Raw genomic sequence first — 15,463 nt, forward strand, 5'->3', positions numbered from 1 at the left:
TTAATGGTTATGGCGCTGCTTGTTGTAAATTGTAAAAGGTGTGTCAGTTTCTTACAAATATGTCAATATTGTGTCTCACTGCAGTAAAAGTCGTGAACTATGTTTGTGGAAAGTTATATACTCATGTTTGCTAAGTGCTTGTCTCTTGTGTATTGAAAGTACATATTAATAATGTAACAGGATCCACAGTTTGTCTATTGTGCTTATGCTAGGTAACAAGTAACAGAAAGACCACTATCTATGATAACAGTAACTTCTTTTATTCAAAGGTCAGTGAGAAATAGTTTGCTAGTGAAATATTTTTTCCATGTCAGATAGAAAATTAATTGGTAAAAGAAATACTGAACCTATGTCCATTTTATGGCTCTACAGTGAATATTGATAGTAATATTATTGAGACCATTCAGTTTGACCAAGCCTTGAAGGCAAAAGTGTATGTCATTTTCTGTTACCATTATGCAAGTAGCCTTGTTCTCCTATAACTGTTAGCACTTTCTTTAACGTCAACATCTGCTAGTGACAGAGTTCATTGCACTCTCATGTGATAAAGCATAGGCTGTGTCTGTCCATTAAAGTTACTCATATCTATTTTCTTGAACAAGAATGTTACTCATTCTCATGCCTAATTAGGCTGGCGACTGTTTTATTATCATTTGGACACTGTGGATAGATAAATTATTGTTTGTTACTGTTTAAATATTTACGTAATTCTGACCTTCACTTCCGATAAGCCACCTCCGTTAGGTACATCACGGTCAACACAACAAAATTCCTTTCAGAGGGTAACACTGCTTCTTTATACTGTATTTGCTTTAAAAAAATAATTTCATTATACGAACTGCTTCCAGCTTAAAGGTTGTGGTATAACAGCAGCAGGCGGTAGTGTTATAAGTGGAGGAATGGAATGCTCTATCACGGAACTCTGTACCAAACCTGTGGCCAGCGTGGGAGTGCGCTGCAGAGCAAGCTCTGCCGTCCGTGGGAAAGAGTGAAAGGGTGGAGCCGGAGAGGAGTGACACTATCAATAATGTGTGCCGCCCTCATAACCAAACCCAGAATCCATGCCCGATCGTGCACTCATCCAGGCATGCGGGTGCAGAGCGCACCGGATGAAGACTCGCCAACGCGTCCACAAATGATAACAGAAAGCCTTTGTAAAACACTGTAGAGCACTATGCTGAGGCCTGGAGGCAGCGCCTTACCGATGGCCGCTACGGTGGCGTCGATGTGCGGGTCGTAGCCGGCGTGCACGCCCTCGCTCCACACGGCGGCGGGCACGGGCACCAGGCGACGCTGGCGCGGCGACGGCGACACCGTGAAGTACATCTCCCCGTCGCGGCCCTCCGTGCTCGCGCCGCTGCAGTCCGTCTGCAATCGGGAGATCCGTACAGTGCGAATACCAGACACTGGAGCGCGACTCCATAAAAATCTTAGAGGATCTTAACTGAGTGCTTTGAGACAAGGAACTAATGGTGTATTAATACTTGGGAGACAATATTAACAGCAATGTCACGCTTTTAGCAGACGATGGAGTTTCCTTCAAGGAGTTTCCGACAGGTTCCTTACATCAAAACACTAAAAAAAGTCCAGCATACTTGACTTTAAAATGTATACCTTAAGAGCTGTGAGCACTAGATCAGCTTCAGTAGTGTAAGATAGACCTTTTTTACTGCAATCTCTTTTCTTTCCATATTTTGAGAGGAGGTACTATGAAACGAAACAAGAAAAAATGTACAGAAACGTCGGGCTGGTAAGTGCACACCTTTAGAGTTACGAGCACTTGTTCGGTAGAAGAGACGTGTTTCACAGTATCGAGGATGAGTAAGAGCTCATAGTTCTTAACGTATGCACATTGCAGCTCATATTTATTGGACTTTTTTTTCTTGTTTTGGTCCGTACTGCCTCCTCCCAAAATATGGAAAGCAGAGAGCTTGGTCCCGCCGGAGTGGCCGAGCGGTTCTAGGCGCTACAGTCTGTAACCGCGCGACCGCTACGGTTGCAGGTTCGAATCCTGCCTCGGACATGGATGTGTGTGATGTCCTTAGGTTGGTTAGGTTTAAGTAGTTCTCAGTTCTAGGGGACTGATGACCTTATAAGTTAAGTCCCATAGTGCTCAGAGCCATTTGAACCAAAGAGCTTGCAGTAGAAGAGATGTTACACAGTATCGACGAAGAGCAAGTGCTCATAGCTCTTATGGTACGGTATGAATTTTAGAGCCCATGTTTACTGGACATTTTTCCTTGTTTTGATGTAAGAAGCCTGTCTCCAAATTTTGAAAACATCGTTGTGAAACACTCTGTATAACGTGGCAATGTCCGAAAAAAAACTCTGCACAAATGCCCAGTCAGACCTTCAAGATTTCAAAGCGGCGCAAAGACTGATAATTCGCTTTAAATGTTCAAAAATGGAAATCTTTATACCTCACGAAACGAAAAACATCTACTATTCTAAAACTACAACATCACAAATTCATAATTAGAAATGCTCAGCTCATACAAATACCTGGGTGTAACAATTTTTAGTGATATGAAGTGGAATGATCATATGAAGGGCTTATTTCAATAGTGGTACAAGTCCATTACCTCCACTTTTCTGATTATAGTGCTTCTGACATTAATGATCCAAACAAACAGAAAGAAAGGTTCATCTCTAGCAAGAAGCCATATGCTTCAATATTTCTGATATCTCAACTGCAGATTTTTCAGTGCTCATTTAACTTTAGGACTCTGTATCTTAAAATGAACAAAAATGCACTTGTACCACTATTGAAATAAGCCCTTCATATGCGTTCACTCATAGACAAAGAACAATCAATCTGCAAAGACTACTGCTCACAAAACACTCATTCGACAAACCTAGAATATTGCTCAAGGGCGTGGGGCCCGTACCAGATAGGGCTAATAGGGGATAATGGACCCATGAAAGGCAGTGCAGCACGAGTGGTCACAGGTTTGTCTGACCTACGGGAGAGTGTCATAGAGGTACTGAAAATTTTGAACTGGCAGATGCCACTATCCCGTGATAACCTACTTACCCAGTTTCTATAGCCAACATTATGTGACGAATCTAGGAATATACTACAAATCCCTATGTATGGTTCCCGTAGTAACTGCAAAGATAATATCAGACTGATTAACAGTACAGCACCATCCAGATTCCTTACATAATCGAACTTTCATGTATAAAACATCATATCTCCCCAAATATGTGTCGTAAAATGATATAATTTTCAGGTACATTCAGTGGTATATGTGGATATTGTCTGCAAAATGTGTTGCCGATAGAGTTGGTAGTAAAGAAATATTAAATTAAAACGTCACGTCTAATGCTGCAGTTTTACTGCATAAACAGCGAAAATATAGTAAGTGATACAGTTTATTCCTTTCATCATTTTACGGAGGTGTCAGCGAGAAAAAATTTGGGTGGGTGGGCGCAGTCGAAACTGCCTCCCTTGATCAATGCATCCTGCCATCCCAGGAAACGAGGCGTGACTGTTTCTGAGAAGAAAGTGGAACGTTCACAGTGCTGATACGAACCAGATGGCGCATAGACATTGACAATCCTGACGCCGCTAAACGTGAGAGCCATCAGGGTGATAGGCAACAGCATCAGCTAAGATACCATTACGTAAGAGGATCGCCACCCCACTACCAGTAGGGGAAGCATGAGAGACATGTGCTGTAAAACCATGGGGAGCACAGAAAGTTGCAACGTGTACCTCCTGAAGGAGAGCAACATCAGCGTCCGCGGCAAACAGCATGTCGTGGAGTACAGCCAGTTTGTGGTGTACGCGAATGGTGTTGACACTGCGATGAGTCTGGACAGCCAGGAGGACGGGCGATGCAAACACGGGTGAAGCACCTGTTAGGACACGTCCCTGTGACGGGGAGGGAGCCGACTCCATCAAGGGTGGTTCATCGCTCTGTAAATCTCCAAAATGTCCATCCTTAGCATCGACGTCGTCCGCTCGGGAGACAGACGTCTCACTGGGTCGGTTGAGTGGAACACGGTCAGAGGTGCGCCCACAGGTAGCGTCAGACACACAAAGGGAGGCAACCGTGTCAGACGCAGGCGAGGGAAGGTGGATGTCTGGAGGTGGACGCTGACTGGAAATGGAGGCGTGGAAGGACATCGCGTCGTCACGTGTCAGGGCTTCAGAGGATAGAACGCCATCAGTAGCAGGGTCGTCTTCCTGTGCACACATCCGATGGAGGCAGTCATCAGAAGGGGTACTGCGTTGTCTCTTCCGTTTCCTCAGCGACCGTTGCTTCCTAACATGCCGTTCCGTGTCAGATGGCGGGCGGCTATCGTCCGACATATGGCCAGATGGGAGAAAAGTGGAGGTCGGTACAGTTCCATGATCAACACATACACTACTGGCCATTAAAATTGCTACATCACCAAGATGACGTGCTACAGACGCGAAATTTAACCGACAGGAAGAAGATGCTATGATATGCAAATAATTAGCTTTTCAGAGCATTCACACAAGGTTGGCGCCTGTGGCGACACCTACAACGTGCTGACGTGAGGAAAGTCTCCAACAGATTTCTCATACACAAACAGCAGTTGACCAGCGTTGCCTGGCGAAACATTTTTGTGATGCCTCGTGTAAGGAGGAGAAATGCGTACCATCACGTTTCCGACTTTGATAGAGGTCAGATTGTAGCCTATCGCGATTGCGGTTTATCGTATCGCGACATTGCTGCTCGCGTTGGTCGAGATCCAATGACTGTTAGCAGAATATGGAATCGGTGGGTTCAGGTGGGTGATACGGAACGCCGTGCTGGATCCCAACGGCCTCGTATCACTAGCAGTCGAGATGACAGGCATCTTATCCGCATGACTGTAACGGATCGTGCAGCCACGTCTCGATCCCCGAGTCAACAGATGGGGACGTTTGCAGGACAACAACCATCTGCACGAACAGTCCGACGACGTTCGCAACAGCATGGACTATCAGCTCGGAGACCATGGCTGCGGTTACCCTTGACGCTGCATCACAGACAGGAGCGCCTGCGATGGTGTACTCAACGACGAACCTGGGTGCATCAATGGCAAAACGTAATTTTTTCGGATGAATCTAGGTTCTGTTTACAGCATCACGATGGTCGCATCCGTGTCTGGCGACATCGCAGTGAACGCACATTGGAAGCGTATATTTGTCAGCGCCATAGTGGCGTATCACCCGGCGGTGATGGTATGGGGTGCCATTGGTTACACGTCTCGGTCACCTCTTGTTTGCACTGACGGCACTTTGAACAGAGGACATTACATTTCAGATGTGTTACGACCCGTCGCTCTACCCTTCATCCGATCCCTGCGAAACCCTACATTTCAGCACGATAACGCACGACCGCATGTTGCAGGTCCTGTACGGGCCTTTCTGGATACAGAAAATGTTCGACTGCTGCTCTGGCCAGATCTCTCAGCAATTGAAAACGTCTGGTCAATGGTGGCCGAGCACAATACGCCAGTCACTACTCTTGATGAACTGTGGTATCGTGTTGAAGCTGCATGGGCAGCTGTACCTGTACACGCCATCCAAGCTCTGTTTGGCTCAATGCCCAGGCGTATAAAGGTCGTTATTACGGCCAGAGGTGGTTGTTCTGGGTACTGATTTCTCAGGTTATATGCACCCAAACTGAGTGAAAATGTGATCACATGTCAGTTCTAGTATAATATATTTGTCCAATGAATAACCATTTATCATCTGCATTTCTTGTTGGTGTAGCAATTTTAATGACCAATAGTGTATATTCTTTTTTCCTTGTGAGGAAGTGGATGGATTAAACAAAAGGTTTCGAACGATAGACATATTTTTTTACCTAAGGCGTTTGATTATGTTGTTGATAAAATATTGCTCCAGAAGTTTGACTACTATGGAATGCGGGGAGTAGCTCACAACTGGTTCATCTCTTACTTTAATAGCGGACAGAAAAACGTTCTTCTCCACAGCGTTGAGAATGGCTATGATGTAGTGTCTGAGTGGGGACAGTTAAATGGAGGATCTGTGCTGGGGCCACTGCTGTTCCTTATTTGTATAAATGATATGTCCTCTAGTATTAAAGATGATACTAAAATATTTCAGTTTGCTGGTGACACTAGGCTGGTAGTAAAGATGTTTTGTGCAATGTTGGCACTGTTTCAAATAGTGCAGTTCATGACATAAGTTCATGGCTTGTAGGAAATAAAATAACGCTAAATCACAGTAAGACTCAGTTTTTACAGTTTCTAACACACAATTCAACAAAACTCGACGTTTTAATTTCACGGAAAGGGGATGTGATTAGTGAAACTGAACAGTTCAGACGTCTAGGTGTTCAGATAGGTAGTAAACTGTCGTGGAAAGCCCACGTTCAGGATCTTGTTCAAAGACTTAATGTGGCCATTTTTACTATTCGAACGATATCTGAAGTTAGTGATCGTTTGACACGAAAACTAGTCTACTTTGCTTAATTTCATTCGCTTATGGCGTATGGTATTCTATTTGGGGGTAACTCTTCCCATTCTACAAGCATATTTTGGCTCAGAAACGGGTAGCTCGGGAAACAAGTGGTGTAAGTTCGCGAACCTCTTGTCGACCCCTGTTCACTAGTCTGAGTGGCCTCTCAATTACATATTCTTTACCGTCGTTTCTTGTTAACAATATCAGCTTATTCCCAAGAATAAGCAGCTTTCACTCAGTTAATACTCGGCAGAAATCCAATCTACATTTGGATCGCACTTCCTTAACTGTTGTGTAGAAAGGTGTGCAGTACACTGCTGCATCCAGTTTCAATAAGTTACCACAAGAATTCAAAAATCTTAGCAATAATCCACGCGCTTTCAAATCGAAACTCAAGAGTTTCCTCGTGGGTCACTCCTTTTACTCTGTCGAGGAGTTCCTTGAAAAATTAAGCTGATTCTTGTTGTATTCTTGATTGCGTTTACTTCAACTTATGGTTAGACTTTTTTCGGGTTGATAAACATTTTATTTTTATCTGTTATTACTTTTACGTTGTAATCTCATGTACTGACACGTTCCGTGACCGTGGAAGTTTGTTCCTCAATTTGGTCCTACGGAAATAGACGTGTAAATAAAATAAAGAAATAGACAGCTTGTGACTGCTGACGGGCGTCGTACATTTGTATTGCCTCTGGTAGTAGAGACAGGTGAAACGTCAATCGCGTCGTCGAGAGGAGTCGACGCCGGTATCGACTGATTCAGAGAGTGGACAGCACGCAGCAGCGCTGCAGACTTGTAAGACAGAGGTAACACAGTGGGCGACGCTGGACGCTGGAGGAGCGGCGGCTCCGATCGGCGTTTGAACCAGTCTACGTCGGAGACATTCAGAACGGACATGGCCTTCCCGGCCACAACCTGAACAGGAGCGGGGCTGGCCATCGTACATGACGAGAGCCGTACAGCTGGTAATAACCAAGTAGGAAGGCACATGTTTCTGTAGTTCTATTTTTATCTGACGGACATCATTGAGGACACGGTATGTTTCGGACGTATTCCAGGTTTCACCGACGTGACTGACGACGTTACCGTAAAGTTTCAAGGCGGCCACCACAACGTCCAATGCTACCTCAAACGGGAGTTCGGAAACCTACGTTCGGAGGCTAAAACCAGCATGATCAAGCACGACAATCCTCGTATGTCAGTCAGAATATCGGAACTTGAAAGCGTCGCGCCTCACAACGTCGGCGCTCAGGTCGTCATTCACCAGCTTTATGTACACAGGAGTACTGAGGATCGAAAAATGAATTCAGAGAACATCTTGTGGCGGGAGACGCATTTCATCCCGTATAAAACGTTCTACATCGTACGCCTTCGGTCGTTCGTAGTCCAAAGGAAAAGTTGATTTAATCGTGGCTACGGGGTAAGAAAAGACCATGATGATCGATGAAGTCGGACTCTGAGACAAGCCGGTACGCGGAAGTAAACGAACGCGCGCTGGTTCGCAAGGAGCACAACAGGCGAGACTCAAACAAGGCGTGCGCGCCTCACCACTGTCCAAAGGTAGACTGCGACACAAAAAAATGGCTCTGAGCACTATGGCACTTAACATCTGAGGTCATCAGTCCCCTAGAAATTAGAACTACTTAAACCTAACTAACCTAAGGACATCACACACATCCATGCCCGAGGCAGGATTCGAACCTGCGACTGTAGCGGTCACGCGGTTCCAGACTGAAGCGCCTAGAACCGCTCGGCCACAACGGCCAGACTGCGAAACATTAGGCTATCTGAACACGCTTCACGGCCAGACCCAAATTTCCAAACGTCGTCAACCACGTGTCACAGCCATTATGTATATTACGTGCGGGGGAGACATTTTAATTGGAAGTCGATTGCCCGGTATTGGCGGAAGTGACGCAGAGGTAACCTGTTTTGTAACAAATGTCTACCCTCGAAGTAGATAAATAGCTTTCTTTTTATCTTTCGTCATTTTAAAAATTAAAGTGTTCACAGAAAGTTCTTTTTCATTCATTTGGGGAATGGGTGGAGGGGGGGGGGGGGGCAGGGGTGCGAGGTGTGGAGGCGGGAGAGTGTTGGCTAATATCTGTTTGCTGTCAGGGGTAATCATCTAATGATCTCACAAAGGCTAGGAACCACTGGCCTAGGTTCTTGGCTTTCAGGATGTCACATGAGAAACTGACGGTCAAATTCTCATCGGAACATCAGTAAGAACAAGAGTCCAGTAGCGAAACCTGTTAGGTCCTGTGTAGGTAATACAGCTGTTTTTTACTGGCTGTTACAGAATGCGTGACGAGCAATGAGGGGAGGAGGAGAAGAGGAGAGGGGGGTGTACCGCGCAGCGAAGCGGGTCAGTGGCGCGGCCCTCGCAGCACGCTCAGCTGCCGGCGGGCGCGCCGTGTGCGGACAGCGCGTAGCAACACGTCTGCTGCCGCCGCCGCACTGGTCGCACAAGTGGACCGGCCGACCCGTTCTGCGCTCTCAGGTGAGTCACCGCGCGCACAGCGCGGAGGAACCGTTGCCCAAAGCTCACCGATTCCGACAAAGATCTGGCGCGACGTTGCAACAAATACGGTTCCGGAGTATTACGAGAATATTAAGAAGGTGCTCTTCTTGTCCAAACTATTTACCGTCCATGTTTCACTTCCATACATGGCTACACTCCATACAAATACTTTCAGAAACGACTTCCTGACACTTAAATCTATACTCGATGTTAACAAATTTCTCTTCTTCAGAAACGCTACCCTTGCCATTGCCAATCTACATTTGATATCCTCTCTACTTCGACCGTCATCAGTTATTTTGCTCCCCAAATAGCAAAACTCCTTTACTACTTTAAGTGTCTCATTTCCTAATCTAATTCCCTCAGCATCACCCGACTTAATTCGACTACATTCCATTATTCTCGTTTTGCTTTTGTTGATGTTCATCTTATATTCTCCTTTCAAGACACTATCCATTCCGTTCAACTACTCTTCCAAGTCCTCTGCTGTCTCTGACAGAATTACAATGTCATCGGCGAACCTCAAAGTTTTTATTTCTTCTCCATGGATTTTGATACCTACTCCTAGTTTTTCTTTTGTTTCCTTCACTGCTTGCTCAATATACAGATTGAATAACATCGGGGAGAGACTGCAACCCTGTCTCACTCCTTTCCCAACCACTGCTCCCCTTTCATGTCCCTCGACTCTTATAACTGCCATCTGGTTTCTGTACAAATTGTAAATAGCCTTTCGCTCCCTGTGTTTTACCCCTGCCACCTTCAGAATTTGAAAGAGAGTATTCCAGTCAACATTGTCAAAAGCTTTCTCTAAGTCTACAAATGCTAGAAACGTAGGTTTGCCCTTCCTTAATCTAGCTTCAAAGATAAGTCGCAGGGTCAGTATTGCCTCACGTGTTCCAACGTTTCTACGGAATCCAAACTGATCTTCCCCGAGGTTGGCTTCTATCAGTTTTTCCATTCGTCTCTAAAGAATTCGCGTTAGTATTTTGCAGCTGTGACTTATTACACTGATAGTTCGGTAATTTTCACATCTGTCAACACCTGCTTTCTTTGGGATTGGAATTATTATATTCTTCTTGAAGTCTGAGGGCATTTCGCCTGTTTCATACATCTTGCTCACCAGATGGTAGAGTTTTGTCAGGACTGGCTCTCCCGAGGCCGTCAGTAGTTCCAATGGAATGTTGTCTACTCCCGGGGCCTTGTTTCGACTCAGGTCTTTCAGTGCTCCGTCAAACTCTTCACGCAGTATCGTATCTCCCATTTCATCTTCATCTACATCCTCTTCCATTTCCATAATATTGTCCTCAAGTGCATCGCTCTTGTATAGACCCTCTGTATACTCCTTCCACTTTTCTGCTTTCCCTTCTTTCCTTAGAACTGGGTTTCCATCTGAGCTCTTGATGTTCATACAAGTGGTTCTCTTATCTCCAAAGGTCTCTTTAATTTTCCTGTAGGCGGTATCTATCTTACCCCTAGTGAGGTAAGCCTCTACATCCTTACATTTGTTCTCTAGGCATCCCTGCTTAGCCATTTTGCACTTCCTGTCGATCTCATTTTTGAGACGTTTGTATTCCTTTTTGCCTGCATTTTTATATTTTCTCCTTTCATCAATTAAATTCAATATTTCTTCTGTTACCCATGGATTTCTACTAGCCCTTGTCTTTTTACCTACTTGATCCTCTGCTGCCTTCACTACTTCATCCGTCAGAGCTACCCATTCTTCTTCTACTGCATTTCTTTCCCCCATTCCTGTCAATTGTTGCCTTACGCTCTCCCTGAAACTCTGTACAACCTCTGGTTTAGTCAGTTTATCCAGGTCCCATCTCCTTAAATTCCCACCTTTTTGCAGTTTCTTCAGTTTTAATCTACAGATCATAACCAATAGATTGTGGTCAGAGTCCACATCTGCCCCTGGAAATGTCTTACAATTTAAAACCTGGTTCCTAAATCTCTGTCTTACCATTATATAATCTATCTGAAACCTGTCAGTATCTCCAGGCTTCTTCCATGTATACAGCCTTCTTTTATGATTCTTGCGGAGGGAGCTGTGGAAGCAAATTAATTTATCTGTACAAAATCATAAGTTGTCTTAAACTGCTTGGGCGAGAATTATGAATATTTTTTTCTTCTAATGAGAATTTCATTTATGAAATAAGAGTGTAATGTACTTTGAAGAAAAGTATTTTACCCAGCTCAACCTAGCCGTTCCACTCACTTCTTATGTAGCATTTTACATCCCTGTGTTGTAGCAGATGTGCTGTATTAATTTAAACTCGTGTCTGATATCTGTTGGCAACCAGATAATGTAAAAAAGGGTGAAGTAATATGAAATCTAACAACAACGAAGTCTGATGTCCGTATACTCCTAGGCTACATTTCAGAAACAAACAAAGACAAAAATCCACCGAGGGTACCACAAATATGTTCTAGCAAGAAGACGGACCCTCTTGATTTCATTCTTAATAAATTCCTCTTTTTCAAAAATTCTCTCCTTGTTATTGACAGTCTACATTTTACATCTTCCCTACTTCGGCCATCTTGAACTAGTTTGCTCCACAAACAGAAATTCTCAGTCAACTGCTTTTAGCGTCTCATTTCCTATTCTGCATCTACACCTACGTCATACTCAGCAAGCTACCTTATGGTACATGGTGGAGGCTATTTTTTGTGCCACTAACTGAGCATTCCAACCCTGTTCCACTCGCGAATAGCGCATGGGGAGAACGACTGTCTTGAATTTTCTCCTCATGGTTATTACGCGAGACGTATGTGGGAGGACATAATGTGTTGTCCGACTCTTCCCGGAAAGTGCTCTCGAAATTTGAATGGAATATCTGTCCGTGATGCATAACGCCTCTCTTGTAACATCTGCCAATGGAGGTTGTTGAGCATTTCCGCAACGCTCTCGTGACGACCAGACTATACAGCGACGAAGTGAAGGATATTCTCCATCTTTTCTATCAATCCTATCTCGTACGGATCCTAGACAGATGAACAGTACTCCTTAAAACCACTTCCTTCGTGGATGAGTTACATTTCCTTAAGATTTTCCAATGAATCTCGCACCTGCTTTTCCCACTATTTGTTTTGCCATTCCACTTAATGTCGTTCTGGGTAGTTACTCCTACAGGTGCGGTTCCATCGGTTTGTCATCGATAGTGTAGCTATACAATAGTGGATTTCTTGTCATATGTACGCGCAATATGCTACATTTCTTTACCTTCAGGATCAACTGCCGGAGCCTGCACCATTCATCAGTTGTCTGCAAATCGTTACTATCTTCTGGCGTTGCTACTTTGCAGTAGACAACCGCATCATATGCGAACAGTCTCAGAGAGCATCCGACGCTTTGTACTATATCATTTATAGATATTGTAAACAGTAACGATACTACCTCATTTCCTTGGTGTACACCGGAAATTACCTTTACACCTGTCGATTTTGTTCCGGTAAAAGCGACGTGTTAAGTTCTGTCTGCAAGGAAGTCTTGAATCCAGTCGCTAATCTGCTCCGATATTCAATAAGCTAGTATTTTTTTCACTAAACGGCAGTGCGGGATTGTGACAAACGCCTTCCTAAAGGCAGGGAACACGGCATCAACCTCAGCGGAGTTGTCCACTGCGCTGTGAATCTCACGGAGGAACAGAGCGAGCTGAGTTTCGCAGGATCTCTGTTTTCGGAATCCATGTTGGTTTTTATATTATTTAGTCCGACTTCAGTCTAATACCCTTGTTTTACTTTTATTGATGTTCGTCTTATCATCTCTTTTCAAGACGCTGTCCATTCCGCTCAATTGTTCTTCCAGGGCCTCTGCCGTCTCTGACAGAACTACATCATCATCGGAAACTGCAAGGTATTTATTTCTTCTCTTCGAACTTTAATTTCCTTTCAAAATTTCTCCTGGGATCCCCTCACAGCTTGGTCAGTGTACTCATTGAATAATATCGGCGTTAGGCTACAACGACTGCTTCTAGTTCATGTCCTTCGTGGAAAGTGGTTCTGTACAAGTCGCAAATGACTTTTTTCTCCCTGCATTTTATCCCTGCGACCTTCGGGATCTCAAGGAGTGTAGTCCAGTCCATGCTGTTAGAAGCTTTCTCTAAAACTGCAAATGCTTTAAACTAGGTTTATCTTTCTTCAACCTATCTTCTAAGATAAGTCGTAGGGTCAGTATTGAGTGGCCCTACATTTCTCCAGGGCCTAAAATGATATTCCTAGAGATCAGTAAATAATTGATGTCAGTCTTTTGCAACCGTGACTTAATTAACTGATGGCTCGGTGGTATTCACACCTATCAAGGACCAGCCTTCTTCTGAATTGGAATTGTTACATTCTACTTGAAGTCTGAGGGTATTTCGCCAGTCCCATATATGTTGCACCCCAGATGGAAGAGTTTTGTCACGGATGGTTCTCCTGAGGCTATCAACAGCTATGATGCAATCTCGTCTACTCCCGGTGGTTTTGTCGACTTCGAACTTTTAGTGCTCTGTCAGATTCTTCTCGCAGTATCATATCTCTCATTTTATCTTCATCTATATCCTCTTCCATTTCTATAATATTGGCTCCATATCCTTTGTATAGACTCTCTGTATACGCCATCCACCGTTTCGCTTTTCCTTCTTTCCTCAATACTGGTTCACCATCTGAGCTCTAGATATTCATGCAGCTGCTTCTCTTTTCTCCAAAGTTCTCCTTAATTTTCCTATAGGTGGCATCTGTCTTTCTGCAAGCTATGTACTCTTTTATATCATTGCATTTGGCCACTAGCCATTCGTACTTAGTCACTTGCACATTCTGTCAATCTTTTTTTTTTTTGAGACATCTGTATTCTCTTCCGCCTGCTTCATTTGCTACATATTTACATTTTCTCGTTTCGTCATTTAAATTCAATATCTCCTGTGTTATCCAGGGAATTCTACAAAGCCTTATCTTTTTACCTATTTGATCCTCTGCTGCCTTCACTGTTTCATCTCTCAAATCTATCCATTCATCTTCTTTTACATTCATTTCCCCTGATTCAGTCTAACGTTGCCTAATGCTACCTCCGCAGCTCTCAATAACCTTTCGTTCTTTCAGTTTATCCAGGTCCCATCACTTTTATTTCCTACCGTTTTGCAGTTTATCCAGTTTTAGTCTGCAGTTCATAACCAATAAATTATGGTCATAGTCCACGTCTGCCCCGGAAAATATCTTATAGGTCAAAATTTTTTTCCAAATCTCTGTCATACCACTATATAACCAATCTAAAACCTCCCGCAGGTCTCGCAGGAGAACTTCTCTGAAGTTTGGAAGGTAGGAGACGAGATACAGGTGCAATTAAAGCTATGAAGACGCGTAATGCTTGGGTAGCTCAGTCATTAGAGCACTTGCCCGTGAAAGGCAAAGGTCGCGAGTTCGACTCTCGGTCAAGCACACGGTTTTCATCTGCCAGGAAGTTTCATATCAGCGCAGCCTTAGCTACAGAGTGAAAATTTCACTCTGGAATCGAAACCCTTCCAGTGTTTCCAGGTCACGACCTTGATGTTTCCGACATTATTTGTAGGTGCTGCAAGCAGGTTCCGACCAAGCAGTTTTGCACCGTGAGTTTTCTGACAGAACCTCCCCACTCCTAAATTACGCTACTCGTTCACAAGTAGCGGGTGTGTTGTTACCGTCAATCAGACAGTGCGCTGCCAATAGGCTTCTTTTCGATATGATTTCGTAGTCCTAATGTACTTGAGTTCTGTGAATTGTGATTAATGGAAATAACTACAGCGATAGGGAAGCCGTGTCTTCCCAGTAATAGTTATTGCTACTGGTTGCATAGTAAATGTAATGTGTATACGAACTGGTTGTGTGTAAATTCAGAATGGAGTAAGTGCCGTGACCATCTGAAATTTGCAAATGGCAGAAGCACGGCTGAACAGCAACATTCTTGCCCACCTGACAAAGCAGATATGGAGATTACGAAACGAATGCCTAGCTGCAGGAAAAGTGACCACGACATAAAAAAAACAGTGTCTGTTTTAAAAAATTTTAAAGAGCAGTTTCAAGATGTAGAAGATAAAGGTTTAGATTTCATCGCAAGTATGTCAACGTATGAGAACTCCCAAGACTGCATTCTGCAAAGCAAGAAGGGATGCTATTGAGTCGACCGAGCATCCTGAATCTAGTTCGGAGATTCAATTGAGCCAAGACATTTTGAAATTAACTGGACTTTTTTTTGAAAACGGAGGGGAATGTTCCAGAGAAAATAACGCTGGTGTTCGGTTGTGAAGAAGCGGAGAAAAATCCTGCATACAATTGGAACTGTTCTTGTGGACGGGATATTTGACAGTTGTTTGAACAATTCAAACTGTACACTGTACACCACACTCGTTGACATCAGAAGCGCAGAAGAAGAGACGACGGTATTCCTGGTCTTATTTGCTTTGTTCCAGACAAAAGTCAAAATACATATGAAAGACTTTTTTCTGGACTGAAAAATAAGATGCCTGGTTGATCACTGAAAA

At 43.9% G+C, this 15,463-nt stretch overlaps 1 protein-coding gene across 1 annotated transcript in view; it reads right to left on the reverse strand.

The window, feature by feature from the left end:
- Positions 1-15,463, reverse strand: part of LOC126188273 (mucin-4) — a 58,169-nt gene that overhangs the window by 24,328 nt on the left and 18,378 nt on the right. Inside the window, exon 3 of the mRNA XM_049929857.1 lies at positions 1,203-1,368. Coding sequence (XP_049785814.1) covers positions 1,203-1,368 — 166 coding nt within the window. The remainder of the gene's footprint in view (positions 1-1,202; positions 1,369-15,463) is intronic.

The sequence above is a fragment of the Schistocerca cancellata genome, chromosome 1 (genome assembly GCF_023864275.1).
Source record: "Schistocerca cancellata isolate TAMUIC-IGC-003103 chromosome 1, iqSchCanc2.1, whole genome shotgun sequence".
In the NCBI taxonomy this organism is placed as follows: Eukaryota; Metazoa; Arthropoda; class Insecta; order Orthoptera; family Acrididae; genus Schistocerca; species Schistocerca cancellata.